Genomic DNA, 22,800 nt, shown 5'->3' on the forward strand with positions numbered 1-22,800 from the left:
AAATACGGGAAAATACATTTTTTTTTTTTGTTATATGTTAAGCAACAATTTATGATTTATTTTCATTTTTGTTTGGTTTTCTATAGAAAAATAAAATCATTTATAATTATTAGCTCTAACTATTTATATATATGTATGTATATGTGTATGTGTTGTTCTTTTTTTTACAATTAGTTTCGCATAGTTTTGTTTTTGCGAGGTGATTGATTCAATTTTCCCTTAACCACAAACAATAAAAACCTGAAAAAATACTTGAAATGTTTTTCTTTCTTTAGAACTTTACAAGTTCAATAACAAATATATATATAACTACATATATACATAAAACTGTGTACTTTTATGGATAAGCGAAATAAATGCTAAATATTAGTTTAAGCTTTTGTTTGTTGTTGCAATTGTTTCACATTTCGATACCCCTATTCTCATTTTTTGGGGGGCAAAGTCAATTAATTTGTGGATGTTACTTTTGTTTTTTTTTTGTTTTGTTGCAAAACTTGTCTTAAATTAATTATAGCAATGAATTAATTTAGCAAATTTATATGTGGACTGTGTGACTTTTGACTTAAATGGCTAATGCGAGTTGCGTTTAGTAGTAGTAGTAGTAAGCATCTCCTAGTACTCAATGGGATTCGGATCACGAGGTTTGCGAGAATATTTTAGACCCAAATCATCACTGATTTCATCAATCACTTCCAAGGCATAGTCCAATTGCTCTTTGGTATGGGCAGCCGATAGACAGAAACGTATACGTCCTTCCATAATGGGAGTGGCTGGGAAACCAGCGCCCACCACAGCTATATGACGGGTAGTTAGGGTACGGACCACAGCACTATGAAATCAAGAAATATTAATACTATATAGAAAACCACATCTTCAATTTCAACTTACCCAATTTTCGAAAACAAATATACCAACATGGGCACCACTGGCGAATCTTCATGGCCATAGGTGATTACTCCAATTTGGGCCAAACGTTTGCGGAAATATCTGGTATTTCTGGCCAATTGCATTATCTTGTTGCGACCCGTTTCAGTACCATCTTCACCCATAATCGTTTTCATGGAGGTCACAATTTGCTGCACAACGGGAGGGGATATCGAACCAGCATAACAATGGGCGTGACTGTTTGTACGCAAAAAGTCAATCAATTTCTGTGTGATTATAAGAAAACGGAACCAATAAAAGATATAAATTCTTTTGATAAAGATTTATTAGTCGAAGGGTATTTCAGCTTACCTTAGACCCAGCCAAATAGCCGCCAGCACTGCCAAAACTCTTGGTGAAAGTGCCCATCAATATGTCCACTTCTTTTGGATCCACTTTAAAGTAATCGGCTATGCCACGACCATTCGATCCCATAGCACCAACACTGTGTGCCTCATCCAAATACAAATAGGCCTTGTATTTCTTTTTCAATGCAATTACTTCGGGAAGACGTACAATCGAACCCTCCATCGAAAAGATGCCCTCGACAATGATCATTATTTTGGACCATGGCAGACCACCCTTTTTCGGATTACCATAGCAGACACCTTCACGCAGCACACGTTCCAGATCTTTCATGCTATTGTGTTTGAATACTTTAATTGTGGCACCCGATAGACGCAGACCCAAAATGATGGAAGCATGATTCTTCTCATCACTCACAACCAGACAATTGGGCCCCAAGAGGGACGGCAAGTTCAGAGCATTTGTGGCGAAGCCCATGCCAAAAACGATGGCATCTTCAACACCAAAATAGCGGGCAGTGAGTTTTTCCAATTCCTCGTGCTGTTCGGTGTTGCCCAATTCACAACGTGAACTGCAATAGGCTAGACCAGCAGTTCGGGCTCGATCCTCGGACTCATCGGCACAACGGCCAGTAGCAGCGGCAAAACCCAAATAATTATACGATCCCAAATTGAGGCAACGAGTCTGAGTTCCAGTGAATTTAAAACTCCAGCCATAATCATCTGTGACACGATCCTTAAGGGTCAGCTCGTCACCGGGCACACTGCAGATGGGACGATTCCAGCAATCCTTGATACGGCGATACACGTAACGCGAATAGAAACTTTCGAATGCATCATAGAGAGTCACATATCCTTCGCGTCCCTTCTCGCTGGCTACCTTGGGTACAAATAGCAATTGATTGATGTAACCCAATATCATTAGCAAATAGAATCCCAGATACGTTAGGCATGCGGTATGTAAGGGCACCTCTTCAAAGGATGTTTTCGCATAATGCTCTTTCTCAGGCGATAGTTTACCCTCAACTTGACTGGGCTTGAAATCGGGCTTCTCTTTCAGAGCATGGACTTGTCCATTAATTTGTAGATTTTTGGCTGGATGATAGTTACTGGCGTTGGCATTCTATATTCCAAAAGATAGAACAAAAAGGGGGAAAAAAGAATTAGATAATATATAATTTGTTATTAAGTTGCACCTTTTATCTGTTGATTGATTACAAGCTTATCGCTGAGAATCAACATAGAAAACCTTTTTTTCTCTATATAAATAACTTATCAATCGACAGGTAATCGCTTAATTATTCAACATACCAGGGAGTGCAAACAGGTGCATAATAACTAATTGTTATTGTAACCTGAGATATAGAGAGAGAAAGAGTTCGGGTTCGTTCTGAGTATCAACTGCGGTTTTTCTATAGTTCTGGTTATTTGCATTTTAGAACAGAGTAAAAGAAACAGATAATCAATCACTTAGAAGAGTTTGGTATCATTTAGATATAGAAAATAAAAATCTTTTTTCCTTTTTTCTTTTGGTTTGAACTGCTAGATTATTAATGTAGTTAATTAATGTATTTTTTTTGGAATTTTAACCTTTAAATGTGTCAGAATTTTTAAATATATACTATTCACCTTTTACAGTTGTAATTCTCAAGTGGTTTAACCGCCATTGAAACAGCTAAATATAGAACCAAGATAGATTCTCAGATAATTTTAAGTCAATATTATTTTAAATAAGTGCTATTGCAAATTTTTGGACAAATGTTTATCATAAGTAAAATTACTTCTGTATATTACAGGATATAGTTTGTAAATATAGATACACCACTTTAAGCGATTGGCAATTAACTTTTAACACTTAAATAAAGGTAATTTTCTGGCTCTCTACAAATGCTTCATAGAAACTTTAAATCGTTTTACTTTAATATATTTTATTTAGTTTTTTTTTTAAATCTAGTTTGTAATTACAATTCCAGCAAATTCTAAAAAAGTTGGCGCAAAATAAGGTACACAATTTTAAGTTAAAAAAAACATAGTTAAATATCCCCTTTAGAACAGATCACTAGAGGTTAAAAAAGTAAAGTTTAAAAACTATACATATAAATGAAAAAAAGAATTTCGTCTTGAATTTTTGTTCTTAAGCAAAATTGATTTAAGATCAGCCTACTATATCATAACAGTAATAAGTGAAAAGGTCATTCTTGCTGAGATAGAAGGGCATGGACTGGCCCCCTTTGGTCTTCAGCGATTTTATCAGTTAAACACAATGATTCAATTAACATTTAACTAACCCAACTATATTTATATATATATATATATATATATGTATTTACGTAGATATGTATGTATATATGTATATCTATGCACCTCGCATGTCTCATTGACTTGTAAAAATGAAGTCACACTCAATAAAAAATGAGTGAAAATGTGAGAAAGAGACAGAGAAGCCATATAAAAACTAGCAATTGGCACAATTATTGTATATATGTATGTATGTACATATGTATATATATATATATAAGAGGCAATTAGTCCATAAGAATAAGGTAATTTATTTTATATGCAATACACTACCTATGATAACCAATATTAAAGTTAACAAACAAAAGAGAGAACAAGAACAAATATTATTATTGATTTTTTGGCTACACAGACAGAGAGAGAAAATAGAGTCATATGATGAGTATCTAAACACATAAATATATAAGATTATATTAATATATATGTATATATAAACATATATACCTATATATGTGTGTATATAAATCAACACCAATCATATAACAATAACAAGTTGACAACAATGATATGCCATGTTTATTATCATTTCGGTTTCCCGGATTCCAGTTTTCATCAAAAGTTTTATCACGCGATTTGTCTTATTACTTTAGTACAGAATAAAAATCGAAACCGATAAACATTTTCCATCGATATTTGATAACATTAGTTACTAAGTTAAAACCGAAACTTTGATAAAAGGAGAGCCCAGACGAGTAGCTTTATAGTTTCAAAAAGAAATCTTCGTCTCAGCTGTCATTCAAATTGACGTATCCGTCCACTCAATTTGGCGCAATGCTAATCGATTCTTTGCCCAAGTTTCCGGCTTGCAAGTTCTGCTTCATTCATTTTAAAACTTTGTACCCTTAAATTTTGTTGTTAGGTATTTTCAAGTGCTTATGCCTTCGAACTCTCACCACTAGTCAATCAAATTTGAATAATCATAAAATAAAATAAATCTAGCATATGGCTAATCTTAAAGTGGAGCTACTTCAAATTTAAGGTTTTTTGCTAATCTTATAATAAATCATGACACTTTTGACATCCATTGAAAATCGTATACTATATTTGTATATGTATATGCAATAGATTGCATATGAAATCGGAAATAAACGGCTTAAAATGCACTCCAAGTGACGTCGATTTCCTTATTTTCCTTAAAAGCATCAAGATAAAAATCTCAAAATTTAGGACTTTGAATCTTCTACCTCAAAAATCAGTATTAAAAATCATTTCTTTTTCAATGTTTGTATACATTATGGGTTTATTTAAACCATAAGCATGGGCGTAAGATCTATACTAAAATTTTTGGAGGGGCTAAATGAGGAAATTCCCTCTTGAGGTTTTGAAACTATCCATAAAACGGTCGCTCCTCTTAGCCGAATAATTTTGCCATTAATTTTCTAAAAAAAAAAAACTTTTTTGACCTACGTCGACACTTTAAAACAATCTATAGCATTCTCATGATATTTTCTATGTTGGCGAATCAATAAACGATAAAGTATAAAATTAAAGTTTTAAGAGACTTTTCTTTCTTTTTCAAGTGCCAGATACGTTCGTTACAGTGTGTGCTATAAGGGAACTCCTAGATTTGCCTTTTCAAAAGCTGATAGAGCTGATAGATTAACAAAATGCTAGACTAATTGCTTAGAACAAAAAATAAACCTGCTTGCTTCCCAGAGTTCGACTGTGGGAGTTTCCACTGTATCTTAACTATACAAAGTTCTTCTTGGACTCACTCCATTTAAACACAAATATTCTGATAAAATTACCCTGACAGACTTGAAATACATAGATAAGTTTTACACAAATTCCGAGCCGAACAAAAGCTCTAAAGATCTAGATCACCAACAAACACAACCAAAATATGCACCTTCTTATCGCTTGAAAATCACCGCCCAATAGAGGCACCCCCATAACATGCCAGATACTACCCACATGAATCACCCACTCCCATCAACTGGGCATGGCCCAATCAGCCTAAAACTGATAAAAAAAATAAAATAATAATAAACGCAACGCAACAGAGGGAGAATGACTCGATGAATTCGATTAATTCTCATTGCTTTAAAAGAGGATTCTCCCCTGATTCGATCTATTTGTTCGATATTCTGCGGGGAGGGAGGGCAAACTAGGCCATCGAAAGGAAAAAGGAAAGAAAAATACTGCAGTGACCTAGAACAAAAGAAGCTACATAAAACTCAAAAATTTGCACTCCACTGCCTTCCGTCTCTCTCTCGCTCACTCCTCTCACTCTTGTTTGAACTCTCTCACATGTAAAGACCACGCCGGTTTTTTTTTCTTGGCTTTCGCTTTTGCTCTCGCTCTCTTTCTGTGGCTCACCTTGAATTTCATTGCCTGGGCTGCCGCCTTGGCTGCACTGCGTCTTGTACGTATTTCCGTATAGGCTGGGGCCGAAAATTTTCTTTGATTTAGAATCTGAACTAAAGCCTCGCGCTGCTGTTCGTCCACAATAGTGTTGTCTAGTAAAAAATTCGAATTGGATGCGTTGCTTTGGCCATTGGGAAGTTTCCCATTTCCAATCCCATTGCCATTTGTTGTGGCATAGCTCTGCTCGAAAGTTACTCCAGCATCGGTGTCCAGATTGCCCATTTTGGTGCCGTTTTTTTAAACGTTTTTTTATTTATAACTCTCGCACACACGCGCAACCGATTCTTCTTTACTAGAATCACAAATGTTTGTTGTTTAATTCTCGAGAGTTAATATATACTAAATTACCAGCATATCCCAGCGAACATTGTGTACGGTCCATGTGCAATTATATCCCAGAAAACATTTTCTTCATTCAGCAACAGCTGATTAAAAATACTTTTATACCAAAAATATGGCGTTGCCAGACATTAATCAAGAACGCGCCATAATTTAATATTTTTAGTTTCTAAGAATGTGATGTAGCTGCTACAATTTTAAATAATGAAATGGCAAAACGTTTGTGGTCTTTTCCGAATATTGTTTGTAGTACTTAAAAATTAGCAATTTTTGTGCATACTGAAAGTCATTTTGTGGTATCTCAACTGTGTTATTCAAGAAACACTTTAAATTCTCCGCCATTTCATCTTGTTCGTGACTGAAAATATTAAATAATGTTTATTAAAATTTAATACTTTATAAGAAACGCAGATTTACCCCAATAGCAAAATTGTCCTCTTAGCGAAAGTAAAATCCACAAATTCTGAACTTTGAGCGGTATTTTGGGTGGCAACTATATTATAATTCTTTAATTTTTGTTTCCGCAAATATTCGTTGAGAGTTTCCAGTTTTAATTTAACTATATTCAAGGCATCATGAGTGGTTTGACTGAAATCAATAATAAAATTATTAGAATAATCCAAATAATATGCCTTGTATTATACCTTAAATTTATGGAATCGTTCACTATTAACGTTTGAATACCGAGTGCTCGGCAGGTTTGCATTAAATCATCTAAACTCGGCGGATTATTAATGAAAACAGCTACTACAATGAGATCGGCATAATTAGTTGATATATACTGTGACTCCAGATCTGGTTGGGTATATATAGCACTTATCGGATAACTGCTATTTTCATTCGCTGGATTGGTTTCAATATATGCTTGTTTGATGGCTTTTCGAAATAGTTTAGCTTTTCTTAATTCATCACCGGACAAATGACGAGGTTCTGTATTTGACATATAGAATGCCCAATAGCCTTCAGTCGTTGTGTATGGAATCGCAGGTAATAAAAGCCGAGCTTCTAATTGAGGTCCAGCTGATATATTTGCCAAATTTACTTCAACTGATGCCAGCAAATTGTTAACTATTGGAATTTTGTACCTAGAAGTAAAGATTACTAAATTTTTATTTAGTTCCATATGATAATTGACAATTTACCCTTTCTCCCTGCACATTGTGATTAATTGGTTTAAGATCAACATTGCAAATTTACCGACTTGTACATTTGTTTCCTTACTTAGGGTCAGCAATAAGGTGAAAATATTCTGAACGCGCTCATAGTTTAAGGTATCTTTCTCCTTTAGGACAAGATAAATATGAGTTACAGAAAGTAAGGAGATTTGCTGACTTGTCTCAAGTGTGGACATTGACTGCAAACGCTCCAAAAGGAACGCCAGATCACGAAGTGTTCCGGCCACTATCCTTTCATACAATAATGTAATATTGAACTGTTCGTTTGATGAAAACAATGTCAACCATAGCTGATCAGAGCATATATATTTCTTTTCTAGATATAGCAATGCTAAAGCAATGCTAAATTTTGTTCTATGCTCCTTGGAGTTGATCAGATAATGGGGTTGCGATTCACACAATTCCTTGTTCATAAGCAATAATTGATCACCAATTAGTTTAACAAAGCGATCAGATTGCCGTGTGGCATAAGTCATAAACGAATTTCTCAAAGCTTCCACGCAAACTGAATTTAAATATGTTTCCTCAATCCTGTGGAGTATAAATTTAATTTATTTTTTTTTTACAATTTCCAAAAATATCAAAATGCAGTGACTTTTCTTACCATTCAACTTCAGAAAGATTTGTATTATGGATAATTCCTTGAAGAATTTGATGTAGAGGCACTTTAATTTTAGAACATAATAGTCCGAGAATTAAATCTGTGTTGACCTTGATATGTTCGCGTATTATATCTACAGAAAGAGTATTTTGTTCCTTAATACTCATATGTTTTGATGCATAATTGCCAATGTTTTTGGCTCTTGAAAAATTTGAAATTTAAAATTTAAAAGTATATGCAAATGTGAAATCAACTTACCTAATATAATATGGAAACATTTTTAATAGAGAGACAAATGCAGAAAATACATTCTCGTCCTGGAATCGACCGTTCATTCTTCCATAAAATTGCTCCAATAACACATAAGTTTCAAGTCCCCCCTGGTTAAGTAAATCCAGTGGCTTCAAACACAACCTTTCAATGTCAGACCATTTCTTTATATGATTGTGGACAAATATATCAGTGGAGAGTTTCACAATAAATTCCACCTCCTCGTCAGTAGTCCACATTAGTTTATCAATCAAATGACTGCATAATTCAGCCAGATTATCACCATGTAAAAGCAAAGCAATGTCCACATCATACTCTGTGTAATAAAAGTCATACATTTGTTGGGAACCCCGAGATGTTGCTTTTGATATAATTAAAAGTTGTAAGGATCCATGCTGATCCTTCGGTAACATTTCTAGCTTTTCAATTAGAGCACTTATGATCTCATATTCTTCCATACGTTGATTGAATATAATACGCCAAAGCGCTTCGTTGAAATATTCTATATGCATTTGAAAATTATCGCATTTAATAATTTTATACTCCAATCTGTCATGATCGGAATAGTTGTTACTTTTATGATACATCATCCCAATGAAGAGCAAATAATCCTTCAGAGACAAACTATCAAGTGTGACCTGCGAATGATTATACAAATAAGGGATCAGTGACCAATAAATGAAATAAGTAACCTACATGGAATATTTGTATCACCCGGTCCTGAGCCTCGTTCTTAATTTCTCCCAGTTTTATTCTTTGCACTCGAAAGGCGAGATTGCACAGCGATTTAATGGAAATACACGAAAAACGTTCCTCGTCCTCTTTTGGCAAATTTTTGAGCCATTCGTGCAATGGAACACTTTGCCATTGCCAAGGAACGTTGACCAGGGCTTCGAAAAAGGATTCTAATTCACTTGTTGTTACAAAACAATTGGAGAGAGGAGAAGAACGATCATTATCGCCATCATCGACATTGTACAACTGTGTCCTATTTGTTGCAACTAGGAAGTCTTCCATTAGCTTCCACTCAGTTAAGTCAGACATCTTCAAATGGGTTACAATATACTTGACTGTTTCATAGACAACTAAGATATTCTCCGATTGAAGTAGCCTTAGATACAAAATACGCTGCCAATGTAAAAGATCATTGGAGGATTTGAGATTCTTTAACAAACTGACTAACTTTAAGGGCATCTGATGTTTCTCCAAAGACTCCAATGCAGAAATGTAGTCCGACCACTGCTGAAGAGGGCATTTTATGGCATGTCCAACTGAATTTATGATACTGAAGATTCCCTCTAGCTTATGCATAAGAAAATGGGCAGCTTGCCGATCATTTATATCCTTTGATTGGAGTAAATGTTGAATGACTGACAACAATTCTGGACACCGGTCCAGTCCAATATCACGAACAATATTATCGATAAACTGAACGAGTATCTGCCCAGCAAAAGGATAAACCTGTTCGCCATTGAGACTGAGTGACCACAACTGGTCTAGCCACAGTTTGTCCTCGGCACTTGGAAACATTGTCACCTGGAGTTGTACACACGCCAAGACATTGGCCACCAATTGACGATGTTCCTTCGTGGAGGCCATAACATCATTTGTAGAGGCAGCAATCATCGTGGAGATTAATTTCTTGAAAATCCTTGGAGATAAGTTCACATTTCTATTATGGATCATGTTAAAGATGCATCGTAGCACTCGCTTCATGGCCAATCCGGTGGGTTCCTCTTGAAGGATATCAATCAAATCGTACAGCAAATCATTAAGATCGGTTATGGAGATTGTTTCAATAGTCGCATTTATTGCTAATATCAGCTTCTCCAAAATCGTGGATAATAAATTCTCAGTATTATTTTGCATCTCATTAAAACACTGAATCAATCGTTTTACGGCCAACATTTTAGGATCGTGCTGGAGGACATCAACAAGGTCGGTCAGCAGATCCTTAACGTCGCCCACATCCATCGCGTTATCCATTTGTTCTTTAATAACAAGATAAGTATTTATAAAACGAGATTTGGTTTTCCAAAGTTCGAAATCTTCAGATTAGTTTTTATAATACTAAATGAGTAGACAAATTGATCATACCAATCCTTTTTTATAAATTTAAATCAAATCCCAGGAATGAATCGACTTCATTTATGATAAAAACCCGGGGCGCACCAGCTGTTAAAAAATACTAACTTTTGGATTATACTAAAACAATGGTGATGCCAGACTGTTATTGCAAAAAAGCGCCACATTTAAAATGTTTCACAGAATTAAAGAGTAAACGAATATTATAGTAGAACGAAAGAGAATGAATAAATGATGAATGTTGTAGAGATTAACTAGCATTTGGATTTTACTTGTAACACAAGATGATCCCATTAATAGTCCCAATAAAGGTTCACAATAAATTACTCTTAAAACAAATTATATTCGGTTAAGGTTGTCAAAGACTTTCTTGGAAAATTGCTTTTTTTTCTTAATTGTGTAATAAGCGATAATTCGACACAATATTGAATATATATTCTAGAGATGAGCGACATTTTTCGTAACGAGAAAATTGATTTTATTGTTTGTAAAATCAAAAACAAAGTTAAAAGACCTGATGAATTTTTATAGGCTGGTAAATCCAACAAATTTTTATGAAAAAAATGAAACTTGACAATTTACAAGACATTGTTTAAATATTATTTTGGGGCTGCAAATTCGGTTTTGAGTGGCTTAAGTTTTCATTGTTTTTTAATTTTTTTTCTTTTGAGTTGAATGGAATAGCACATCACCTATTTTTCGAAAACGCGTTTAAAATTTTCAATTTTCCTTTCATGCATATGTGTTATAATAAAAATAAAATAAGCAGAGCAAATTACATATATTAACATTAAAAAATGTAGTACAATAAAAGTTTTATATAGTTTAATTAAAAAAGTTGATTTCTTTTTTTTTTTTGTTCCTCCCATTTGTAGAAACGTGGGTAACAGATGTCCCACATTCTTTACCACATTCAGTGGAACTCGGGCTGTACAAGATTTTCGAATTTTATATATAAATATTGTTCACCGAAATTGTTCTCAAACATATCCAATAACGTTTCGACTTGATGGCCCCGCTTGAAGGCATCGATTTCGGGTACATCGGACAGTTTATCGCTCTGAGCTGAATGGGAAGATGATGATATAGAGCCAGATGATGATTTTGTAGATAGCAAGAATTGATCATTGGTTTTCATTGCCTAGTCGGTGGCTCAGTGGAGGCCTACTAAATCTACAATTCTGTTGTTCTCGAGTTCGAAACTCGACCTACGTCGGTGGCTCAGTGGAGACAAAAATCATTTTCAACGCCTCCAAAACTACACCGGAGGTATTCTTCGCTAAGGCTGTTAGATCATACAACATGCCTGCTACAACCAGTCCTAGTGTATCCTTCGCTAGTGTGCTCCGAACTGGACAGACGGAGCCCGCGAATCCATTTGAGGGCAATAAAAGGTTCAGCACATTTCATTTAACAATATGTTTTGTATCTAAGAATGATGTGTAATTTATTAAAATGCAAAGAAGTTGCACAAAACGTATTTTAAAGAAAGGTCCGTTTATTCATTCAAAGTGTCTGCTAAGCCGGATCGGCTTAAGACTATTAAACTAAGAAAATTAAAGTTAAATTAAGAAAATGTTGACCTTCTGTGGTGTCTTGCGAATTGAAACTGCTGATTAGTAATATTGTTTGAAAAACTTAAAAATCAGCAAGTGCTGAGCATGCTGAAAGTCATTATGTGGTATTTCAATTGTATTATCCAGTAAAGGCTTCAGGTTCTCCGGAATGTCGCGTTGCTGGTTACTGCAAAATATCGATAAATTTATAAACATATTGAATTAAGTGCAAAATTGATTTACCTGAATAGCAAAACAGTTTGCTTTGCGAAACGATATTCAATGAAATTATTATTGGTTGCTGTATTTTGGGTGGCAACGATATTATAATTTTCCAGCTTTTTCTCACGTAAATACTTGTTTAGTAATTCTGGTTTAAGCTTAACTATGTTTAAAGTATCCTCAGAGCTCTCACTGCAATGGATTAAAAATAAGTAATTATTTTTTCATATTTGCAAGTAATTCATTGCCAAACCTTAAATTCGAAGAATCGCTCACTATAAGTGAGCGAACACCAAGTGCTCGGCAAGTTTGCAATAGATCGTTTAGATTGGTCCTTTCGTCCATAAGAACAGCTGCCACAATGAGATCTGCGTTATTGGCTGAGATATTGGGCGAATCTAGGTCTGATTTTGGATATATGTCAATTTTTGAAGTCAAAATCGTTTCATTTCTCTTAATCGGTTGAATTTCAATTGATGACAATTTAATAGCTTTTCGAATCTGTTTGGCTTGTAATAATCTGTCATCGGACACATCTCGTGGTTTAACATTCGACATATACCATGTCCAAGGAGATTTCACTGTGTCCAAGTCTAGCTCAGGTAATAAAAGACGAACTTCTAATTGAGTTCCAACCGATAACTCTGCCAATTTAACACCAGTTGGTGAAGGCAATGTATTAACCATTGGAATTTTTAATCTGAAATTATAAATTAATAAGTTAGAATTAAATTAAAGATGATGATGTATAACTTACCCTTCATCCTTCGACTTTTTTATTATTTCATTAACAATTAAATTAGCAAATTGGCCAACTTGTAAAACTGCTTCTACAGTTAGAGGCAGCAGCGAGTTAATCATGTTTTGAATTTGATCTTCTTTAAGTGAACTCCATTTGAGGTGGATGAAAATATTTGTAACCGACAGTAGAGACATTTGATGGTCTGTCTCCAGACTGGCTATAGACTGCAAACGCTCCAGAAGACCATCTGGGTGGGATATGCTCCTAGCCACTATTATTTCGTACATTAATATAATATTCAACTGATCAGTTGAAGAAAATAATGCCGACCATAGAATGTCTGTATATTGTTTCCTTAAAGTCAACAAAGCGAAAGCAATGAAAAATTTAGTCCTGTGCTGCTCGGAGTTGCTTCTATATCGAGGGTTTTTTTCCGATATTTCCTTGTTTATGCGCAATAATTCATTAACGATTTCTTTTACATATGAAATGGGTTGCCAAGCGCCATAATAAATATAGTAATGACTTAGTAGTTGAGAGCCATTGGCATTTAAGTAGCTTGCCATAATCCTATTAATTTAAATACACATTTACATTTTTCAAATTCATCAAATGCAAATGAATTTCGTATTTTCTTACCAAGAATCATCAGTATGAATTGAAATAGACATAATAAGCTGAATAACTAGATCCAAAGGCAGCTGCACACCAGAATGGAATAGTCCACCAACAATATCATCATTACCACCGCAGATTAAGTCCACGAAAAGATTAGATTGTTGTTGTTCAATTGTCAAATGCTTTAATGCATATTCTCCGATATTCCAAGCTCTTTAAAACGAGAAAAATTAGCATGAAATTGAATATTTATTTAGTAAAGTAACTTACGCTCCATAATTTGGAAACTGTTTTAGTTTGGCGATCATAGCCGTCAATATATTCTCGTCCTGTTTCCTATCATTACAATTTGCTAAAAGGTCACACAGATGTACAAATGTCTTCTCTCCACCCTGTTGAAGCAATTCCAGTGGCTTCAGTTGAAACTCTTCTATTTTATTCCAATTATTCAAGTGGGTGGTAACGAAGAAATCCACAGACTTTTCTAATACAACAGATTTCTCTTCCAAAGTTTCACACACTAGTTTATCGATCAAATGTTGCTGTAATTTCTTCAAATCTTTACCACATAGAATCAATTTATCCACTTTATACTCTGTGGAGTAGAAATCTTTAACACCTTTAGAGTTTTTGATTTGAGTTATTAAGAATAGGCGCAACCATCCATGTTGAGCTCTTGGTAATTTGTTTAGTTCATCAATTAAAGCATTAGCCAATTCGATGTCCCTATACAGATTCATAATTTTATCTAATCGATCTTTGGTAAAGTGTATAATTTCTCTCTCAAAATTGTTGCAACCAACTACTTTTCTTAATAAACATTCTTCATCCCAATCGAATAAGTCTGCAGTGTTGGAAATCGTGTCAATGAAAATCAAGTATTCCTCTATAGACAAATTATCAAGTGTTGTCTGTAAGGAATAACACACTAAAATTGGTAGTGAATAGGAATAAATAATTTTATGACATTTATGACTCTTACCTGGAAACAACAACTAATATAATCTGCGGATTTTTCCCGAAGTGTGAAATTTTCCATTTCTTTAATTAGAGTGGCGAGTTTAAGAAGCGTTTGTTTATCAGCACACAGTGATTGTCCGGTTTCCTCTTTCGGTATACATATGAGCCATTCATATAATGGAACACCATTCCATTTCCAAGGAACGTTAACAAAAGCTTTGATAAATGACCCTAATTCCTCTGTTGTTAAAAAGTTTCCAAAGAGTCGAGGCAATTGTTCGTCATCCTCGACATCGAACAACTGCATCCTATTGGTGGCCGCCAGAAACTTCTCCACCAGATTCCAATCAGTCAAGTTGGAGAATTTTAAATGGGTTACAACATATTTTACTGTTGCATAAACAACAGTTATATTCTCAGATTGTAAGAGGCCGAGAAATAAAATGCTCAACCACGGAGACAAATCAAGGTGTTTAAGATTATCCAACAAACTGATTAGGTTAAGAGGCATCTGCTGTGCTTCAAGAAGCTCCAATGCATTAATGTATTCGGACCATAGGCTTTTGGGACACTTTATAGCATTTCCGACTTCGTTTTTCTCAAGTTCATGCATAATGAATAAGGCCGATTGACGATTCATCTCTTCGTCTGATTGGAGTAGCTGCTGAATAATCGTCAGTAATTGTGGACACTGTTCTAGTCCGAGGTCAAAATTATCTAATAGCTGGACGAGTATCTGCCCAGCGAGAGGATGGAGATGGTCGCCATTCACACTCAGCGACCACAAACGATTTAGAATTAATTTTCCATCGTCACTGGGAAACTTTTCGACTTGGAGTTGCACACATTCCAAGACATTGGCCACCAATTGGCGATGCTCCTTCGAGGAGGCAGCTGCATCATTTTCTTCAAAGGCTGCAATCATCGCTGTAACTAGCTTTTGGAATATCTTCTGAGACAGATTTACATTTTTCTTCTTTGTCTGGGTACTGATCCACTGCAGTACTCGATTCATAGCCAATCCTGTGATTTGCGACTGAAGCAAATCAATTAGATCGTACAGAAAATCATTAAGATCGCTTAAATCGATCGATTGAGCTTGAGTCACAGTATCCATATTGGTCCTTTTCTATTGTGAAATAATATAACCGGGAATGAAGACTTGTTTCCTCTGCAAAAACTTGTTCAAGAAAAGAAAAATGTTTGCTTAATGTGACCAGACTTGGCAAAATGATTTAACCTTACAGGGGAGCCCCCAATATTTTACTTGCAACAGAAAATTATTATAATCAATACATGTACACAATCAATATACAATCAATATATATACATATGTATGTACACATGTATTTATACATATGTACATGAGAAGGAGACAATTTATCGCTGTGTTGAAATCTTTTGTGAGAAATTATCGATACGTTGTTGATATCTATTGGAATGATTTACTATATATGCACTCCTACTGAATTCAAGGTCGATTATACATTTCACAAGCAAAATGAACAAAATATGTATGCAAACTACTTTTTAGCGATAAGTATTAACTTAATTAAATATTAATTTAGTGTTGTAGTGATGGTATTAGAGATGTGACGTTGAAAATTAGTATTGGAAAAGTCGAAGGTTGCCAGATGTTGTTAAAGATCACACTTTGTTGGAAATACTTGAAAATTTAAGATAAATTTTAAAATTTAATTTATGGATTTAAATTATTTAATTATTAAATTACAGGAAATCTGACATCTAATAATTGAAAACCAAATTTGTAATTCGATTTTAATGAAATCTAAAAACTGTTTGAAACTATTTGGATTGTGTCTTCATTTCTTTGACTTATCATTTTACTTCGCTATTTATTTAGACATTTTTTTGGGGGCTTAAGCTTGCCTGACAATTGAATTTAACTAAGAATAGAAAAATAAATTCATAGCTAACTTAAATCCGCCTTTGTAGCACAAATTCAGTGAATTGATTTAACTTACATAACTTTTCGAAACTTAAGCAAATTTTTTATATCTTAAAAATAAAATGGTAACTAGTTACAGTTTGTTTACCGTTATGAGTATGTCTTTAGTGGAGGGACAAGAGCACGCCAAAACAATAAATTACACAGTCAACAATACTTTTCCAGAAAACATTTGGTTAAAATAAAAGATATAAAATTCCAAGTCACAAGTTCCTTTTTGTCAATACGCTGCTCACAGTTGAAATTTATTTTATTACTTACATTTAGTTTTAAATCAATTATAGTTTGAAATCAATTTTTGTATCTAATTTTTGACCGCTGAGTCGATTGGTTTCTTTACAACTGAAGGAACGAAATGTCTCTTCAAAACTTGTGAACTTAAAACTCAAAGTACATATGTACATACATCAGGGCCCGGCACAAAGAGAGCGCTAAAAAAGTTTAGTTGTATGTGTGCACTTGCTTGTATGCGTATGTTGCTTTACACTGCGCAAAATTAAACTTCATCAAATTCTGCCTCGAATCAAGAAAACGAGTGCAGCAAATAATCTTATGCAAGAAAAAGATAGAGAAAACAAAGCAGCGATCAATTTTTTCATGTGTGTTCTCTCAACAAAGCGATATAGATCTGCTTGCGTCGAAATGCTGAGGGAAACTAAATCAACCCTCATCCTCTGTGTGAGGACTTCGGCAGCCGTTCGGTTACACGCATACGAGGTGCCGAACGTGTTCGTCCCCCGGGGGATATGAGTGCCGGGCTCTGATCTAGAAGCTTGTGTGCTGGATAATCAGAATTTACTCCATATGCAGTTCTAATGAAACGCAAGATTGTTTTGTATAAATTAAGTTGTTGCTCTATTGTTGCCCCACATCAGAGATCAAGGAAAAGTTAAAGCCAAGACAAAGTTAAGAGATGGTTGTGTTAGTCAACACAGACTAAAAATTTCTTAGACTGACTTTAACATCAAAGTATACTTACTATAAAATATATGCAAGTATATGCACTTATTTCATAGGTTTAGTCAAAATAAAGGTTTAGTCAAAAAAAAGGTATGATGAATTTCAGAGGTAAATTTTTTGTTTGTTGGACTGAAAAAGAAAAACCTCATTGTAACAAAATTATATTAACAAGCTTTAAGAAACCTACTCAATTCTTCATAACTGGAACAAAAATGTTGTAAAATATGTATTGAATTTACATTTCATTCTTATGAATAGAACATAGTGTATACTCTACTCATTAGAAGTCTAATGAATTATATTACATATCTTAACTTGCAAGTAAACTTAATGAAAGCCTTTAAATATTTTAAAATAATTTGTTCTTTTCTAAGCGATGTCTATAAATGATAAATATCAAAAATGATAACTTCGGCTATGCCGAAGTTTGTATACCCTTGCAGCCTTGGATATAATATTTTTAACAATTTTTTTTCTGTTCACATGTTTTTTACAAGTATACCTCACTATCAGTATCACGCTCACGCAAGCATATGAGCACCCGAGCGACGCACAGGCCCGGATTTAATTTTTTACTCATAATCGCGCTTGGTAAAAATTAAATATTTAATCTATAGGGAATATTGGGGGGTATTGAGCGATCGCTCTTGGATATTTTTGTTTTATTATTTTATTGTTATTATTAGTTTTATTGATTTTATTGGTAGTCTGTTGCAAAAATTTTAATAATTACTAAAAAGGACCAACTTACGCAGGACCACATACAATGAGTAGATTTAATATTTACCTATCAGATGTCCATACAATATATACTTAGTAGACATCTGCATGAGTTGAGTGAATATGAGTACAAAGCGGAATGCACAATGTTTAAGCAATGAGTACAATTGAGAACATGCGAAAATGATAGGATAGGCTCGAATGCATTCTAATGTCAAAACGGTTGTTGTTGTTCTTTTTCTCTGCAGAAAAACGAAATTGAGCACAAAACAAGGAATAGAACATAAAGAAAACAAAAAAGAGCGCAACTTCGACACACTCCACGAAATAATTACACGAAACACAAATTGTGTTGCCATTTTGGCTTATTTTAAGCTAGATCTGGATTATTTCAAAATGAAATAGCTCGGAAAGTGGTTAAAATGCTTATAGCTTGAAATCTAGCTTATTTCAAAATACAAAAAGCTTTTTTTGGCTTTAAAAAAATTTCTACATAAAGATTTTTTTTTAAAGATTATAAAGTGTTTTTATGATCATTTAAAGGGGCAAATCAAACTAAAATAATATTTCTCGAAGACTTTTGGTATTTTGTGCAATTTTGTGCTTAAATTTATGGTTATATTTCGTTTGGTTCGAATTTGGTCATTCTACAGCGATATTGAGCGATATTAAGTTTGAGAAAATGCCGAAAGTTACTTTTAACAACATTTTCGCGAATCGTGGACTACTTTTGATGAATTTAAGGAGTGGCTGTGCAAAGTCCCAACAGACCCCACAAAACCATATTGCTCCTTTTGTAAAGCGACAGTTGGGGCTAAACAAAACATGTCGCGTGCATGCAAGGCAATACGCAAACAAACAAAATTCAATTTGTTCCAAAGTCATTAAAAACAGAGGAACAAGAGGTTGCATTGTGTTTACATATTTGATACATATCAATAAAATAAAATTTATATTAAATGTTATACACCAAGTGTTTTTATAGTTATCTTATTTTTAAGCCTTTTTTTTAATATTTAGCTTATTCTAGCTTTTTTTTTCCTTAAATCTAGCTTATGGGGACTCTAAATTTCTGGCAACACTGAACACAATGTACATATGTTCTGTGATACTCGAGTAATTCGAATGTTTTCAGCATGTCTCATTCTCACTCAATTCTCTTTGCATGAGTGTCAAAATATACTACTACTCTATGTGCTTCTCGCTCACTCAATTCTGTTCCATTTGAATGTACTCAATTTTGCGTATTGAGTGAATGGAGCCATGCAGATGTCTAATAAGTGCAGACAGGGCCGTCGAGAAGATATCAGGTCCCGGTGGTAGTAAAAACTTCGGGCCCCGCTAAAAACTTCGGGCCCGGTGGGAATCCCAACTTTACCACCCCCCTCGCGTTGGGCCTGAGTGCAGATGTCTAAGTGTGCGAAATAGAATCGATGCGATGTAGAATCGTAAGCCATAATAACAAGGCCTAATAATGTATACAAAATACTACTTGACTATATGTACATACATATATATCCGTCTTAGAAATATTGGATTTTTATTTTCAAGATAGGTTGAAAACTATTAACTAGAAAGTTGCCTGCCGAAATACATAGGTGTATGGAATAGGTGATTTTAGGAAATAGATAATAGGCTTACTTCGCGTGTAATCGTTTTGATCTTCCCTTTATTGAGTGCAAATCAAAACTGCTTCGAAGCTGAATTCTTTTGATAGCTGGAATTAAAAGTTGAATAATGGAAACACGTAGAAGAGATTTATTGAAAATTGTAAAATGACATTATTAATGATAGTTGTTAGGGTTAGATCATTACGAGGTTGGCTGCTATCCTAAATGTCTTAATTTCAAGGAAATAATAATGGTGCTAAATTTTCCCAATACGCAAAAAAAAGGAACAACTTTTGACTTATTTGTAAGAAAAAAATTACACCAACGGTCATTGGATAGTTAAAAAGTGAAGAGCTATCCGAAAAAGCATAGGAATGTAAAAAACAAGAACTACAAATAGTTCAGATACACTAATACATTCAAAATTTTTCCCATTAGATAAAATGAAGACCTTTTCGGACCAATTTATTGCATCACTCAGGCACTTGCTATAATTAAAGGATTTGTCAGTATGTTTATAAATTGGATTAAAATATGAAAAAACGTTAATGATTAAAAAAGTTTAGTTTTTGATTAAAAAAATATCAAAGAAGCTAACATCGGCTATGCCGAAGTTTATATACCCTTGCAGTCCTTGGTAATAATAATTTTACATGTTTGTTTTCTGCAACCCAATTCATCAATATACAAACAAAACAATTTTACTCTCTATTTTACAATTTGTTGTGTTATATTTATCCGATCACATTCAAATTTTGGGATCTGGGGTTTTATATCCAATATTATCACATATGTAAATTTCATAGCATACTCCAATTTTTATGAAAATGTTTCTTCTAGTTCTTCTAGAGCTATATGATATAGTGGTCCGATCCTGATGGTTTTCATACTTTATTTTTCCCGGGTAATAAAAAATCCCGAAAAAAAATTTCAGCCCGATAGCTCTTAAGACGGCTGAGTAAAACGCATACGCACAGACGGACGGACAGACGGACGGACAGACGGACATGGCTATATCAACTCAGCTTCTCATGCCGACCTTCTGTCCGTCTGTCTGGATCAACGCAAACTCCTCCTAGACCGTAAGAGCTACAGAGCTGAAATTTTGCATGTAGGCTTGTATATACTGCAGGGGTTGTATATCTCGGATTCAGCCGGATCGGACCACTGTATCATATATAACTTCGTTATTTTCTGAGCTATTGTCGTAAAATTTAATATTGTGAGTTTATTATACATATAAACGACTATGCCAAATTTGATCAAGATCGCGTGACTATATCATATAGCTCCCATAGGAACGATCTTTCAAAAACAGTGACTTTTCTTAATAACTTCGTTATTTTCTGAGCTATTGTCGTGAAAATTAATATTGGTGAGTTAATTACACATATAAACGACTGTGCCGAATTTGATAAGGATCTGGTAACTATATCATATATCTCCCATAGGAACGATCGGTCGAAAACAGTGACTTTTCTAAATAACTTCGTTACTTTTAACGCGATTGCTTTCAAATTAAATATTTGTCAGTTTAATATATCTGTTAGTGAATGTGCCGAATTTGATACAGGTTGTGGAACTATATCATATAGCTCCCATAGGAACGATCGGTGGAAACAGTGACTTTGATCAATCTCTTCTTCGTTATTTGCCATGCTAAGATTGTACGCCGTTCTTTCGGAAACATTAGCCTTTTTAGATAAAACGTTTTTCCACTTTGATGGCTATAGGTAAGGAAAGAGTTACCAAAAAAGTTGCAAGGGTATACAAACTTTGACTTGGTAAAGAAATGTTTTGCTTTAAAATGAAGCAACCATTTGCGTATGATTTGCTTTTGCTATCACGCACCTACAATTCACATGCGGTAATCGAATCTTAAGACCTGTAAGAAACCGCAGACATATGAGTATGATTAGTTTTGCTGTGATTTCAATATTAATTTATTAACTTGATTGGAAAAATCTAAAATTAAAACTATATTATGTGAACGACCAGCTAATTAGAACATGGGTGGCACGAATCCTTTGAGAATTCGAATGTTCTTACGACGGCAATAGGCCTCCATTTCTTTGTATGATAAAAATGTGTGAGTGTGTCGATAAAAGAATTGATCGACTTCAGCCTCAGGGTGTTGTACCTCGCTAAGTTTCTTTCCCCGCGTTATAGTGAATTCGCCTTCGTCAAAAAGCTTCCGCTTTAGCTGAAAAGTCATTGTCGGCGTAGAGATCGCCACATCTTCAGATTTGATAGATTCCTTTGCCTTTTTTGAGGATGTGGACGTTGTCGAAGTCGATTTCGAAGCACTTTCAATCCTTTTCGATGTTGCACGCTCCATAGTCCGTTCTCTGGTGTTTTTTAGTCGGGCGCCCAATGGCCGCTTCTTAGCCATCGGAAATCGTGTACTTGATTTGGTAGCCCGAATAAGTCCATATTCACGTTTACCAAGTGGCAAATGTGTTGTGGACTCCACGTTCTTCTTATCGAAACCCAAGCGTTTTTTAAAAACGCTTCTTGCTGGAACCAAACTTGTTCCAATATTAGATGTCGTTGTACTATCCATTGTTGGACTCGGGATGTAAAGCCAAGTAACTGTAGTCCCAAAATCCTATGTATATAAAGATATATATAAATATATATTTGATTTTTTTATTTTACTAAATTAACAGAAATTGTTAAAAAAAAAGTTATGAAATATGGGACAAAAGCTGCTTATCTTTTTAACAAAACCTAAATTAAACTGTGAGGATCGAATTATAAACTATAAAAAAATAATCACTTAAACATATTGGATTGAAAAAAGTAAAATTTGTAAACTATTTTTTACACTGAAATACAGATTTATATTTTGACATTTAAACAAGATTAAGGACAGAGAAATGCTAATTGTAACAATATGGCCTAAAAAAATGATCAAAAACCTTTAAACATAAAATTAATAGCAGTGAATTTAATTCAATGCAGCTCTGCCATTTCTTTATTGTTTAAAAGTTGAATAATGTATATGTTCATTTTAATTTTAATATAAGTTAAGTAATTCTAAACAATCATTCTTCAGAACTGTTGAGAAAAAAATGTT

General features: G+C 34.2%; 3 protein-coding genes across 4 annotated transcripts; all 3 read right to left on the reverse strand.

Annotated features, from left to right (window-relative positions):
- Positions 1–382: 382 nt before the first annotated feature.
- On the reverse strand, positions 383–6,232 carry LOC6643511 (serine palmitoyltransferase 2). The gene is made up of 4 exons (XM_002066322.4): positions 5,847–6,232; positions 1,237–2,352; positions 889–1,151; positions 383–829 (listed from the first exon to the last, which is right to left on the reverse strand). Exons 1-4 carry the CDS (start codon positions 6,114–6,116, stop codon positions 613–615), a joined length of 1,866 nt encoding a protein of 621 aa, XP_002066358.1. The 5' UTR covers positions 6,117–6,232; the 3' UTR covers positions 383–612.
- Positions 6,233–6,330: 98 nt separating this feature from the next.
- Positions 6,331–10,446, reverse strand: LOC111518768. Its single transcript, XM_023176439.2, has 8 exons — positions 10,377–10,446; positions 8,976–10,270; positions 8,268–8,917; positions 8,013–8,210; positions 7,376–7,939; positions 6,878–7,318; positions 6,651–6,821; positions 6,331–6,591 (listed from the first exon to the last, which is right to left on the reverse strand). The coding sequence occupies exons 2-8, from the start codon at positions 10,263–10,265 to the stop codon at positions 6,423–6,425; spliced, it is 3,483 nt and encodes a 1,160-aa protein (XP_023032207.1). The 5' UTR covers positions 10,266–10,270; positions 10,377–10,446; the 3' UTR covers positions 6,331–6,422.
- Positions 10,447–11,842: 1,396 nt separating this feature from the next.
- Positions 11,843–18,440, reverse strand: LOC111518769. Of its 2 annotated transcripts, none has more exons than XM_023176442.2 (8): positions 18,179–18,440; positions 14,485–15,642; positions 13,773–14,413; positions 13,524–13,715; positions 12,900–13,454; positions 12,396–12,842; positions 12,164–12,334; positions 11,843–12,107 (listed from the first exon to the last, which is right to left on the reverse strand). In XM_023176442.2, exons 2-8 carry the CDS (start codon positions 15,577–15,579, stop codon positions 11,981–11,983), a joined length of 3,228 nt encoding a protein of 1,075 aa, XP_023032210.2. In that variant the 5' UTR covers positions 15,580–15,642; positions 18,179–18,440; the 3' UTR covers positions 11,843–11,980. The 2 variants fall into 2 exon arrangements, with proteins under 2 accessions (XP_023032210.2, XP_046866949.1); XM_047010993.1 differs by lacking the exon at positions 18,179–18,440 and adding an exon at positions 16,693–16,827.
- Positions 18,441–22,800: the final 4,360 nt, after the last annotated feature.

The sequence above is a fragment of the Drosophila willistoni genome (genome assembly GCF_018902025.1).
Source record: "Drosophila willistoni isolate 14030-0811.24 chromosome 2R unlocalized genomic scaffold, UCI_dwil_1.1 Seg200, whole genome shotgun sequence".
In the NCBI taxonomy this organism is placed as follows: Eukaryota; Metazoa; Arthropoda; class Insecta; order Diptera; family Drosophilidae; genus Drosophila; species Drosophila willistoni.

Bases quoted from the DNA above. Each gene is read 5' to 3' on its own strand.
- LOC6643511 (XM_002066322.4), bottom strand. From the start codon at position 6,116: ATGGGCAATCTGGACACCGATGCTGGAGTAACTTTCGAGCAGAGCTAT. The intron at 1,152-1,236 runs GTAAGCTGAAAT...ATAATCACACAG, and splicing joins GCTATTTGGCTGGGTCTAAG to AAATTGATTGACTTTTTGCG. The intron at 830-888 runs GTAAGTTGAAAT...TTGATTTCATAG, and splicing joins TATTTGTTTTCGAAAATTGG to TGCTGTGGTCCGTACCCTAA.
- LOC111518768 (XM_023176439.2), bottom strand. From the start codon at position 10,265: ATGGATAACGCGATGGATGTGGGCGACGTTAAGGATCTGCTGACCGAC. The intron at 7,940-8,012 runs GTAAGAAAAGTC...TATACTCCACAG, and splicing joins AATCTTTCTGAAGTTGAATG to GATTGAGGAAACATATTTAA. The intron at 6,822-6,877 runs GTATAATACAAG...TATTGATTTCAG, and splicing joins AACGATTCCATAAATTTAAG to TCAAACCACTCATGATGCCT.
- LOC111518769 (XM_023176442.2), bottom strand. From the start codon at position 15,579: ATGGATACTGTGACTCAAGCTCAATCGATCGATTTAAGCGATCTTAAT. The intron at 14,414-14,484 runs GTAAGAGTCATA...TATTCCTTACAG, and splicing joins ATATTAGTTGTTGTTTCCAG to ACAACACTTGATAATTTGTC. The intron at 13,716-13,772 runs GTAAGTTACTTT...CTCGTTTTAAAG, and splicing joins CAGTTTCCAAATTATGGAGC to AGCTTGGAATATCGGAGAAT.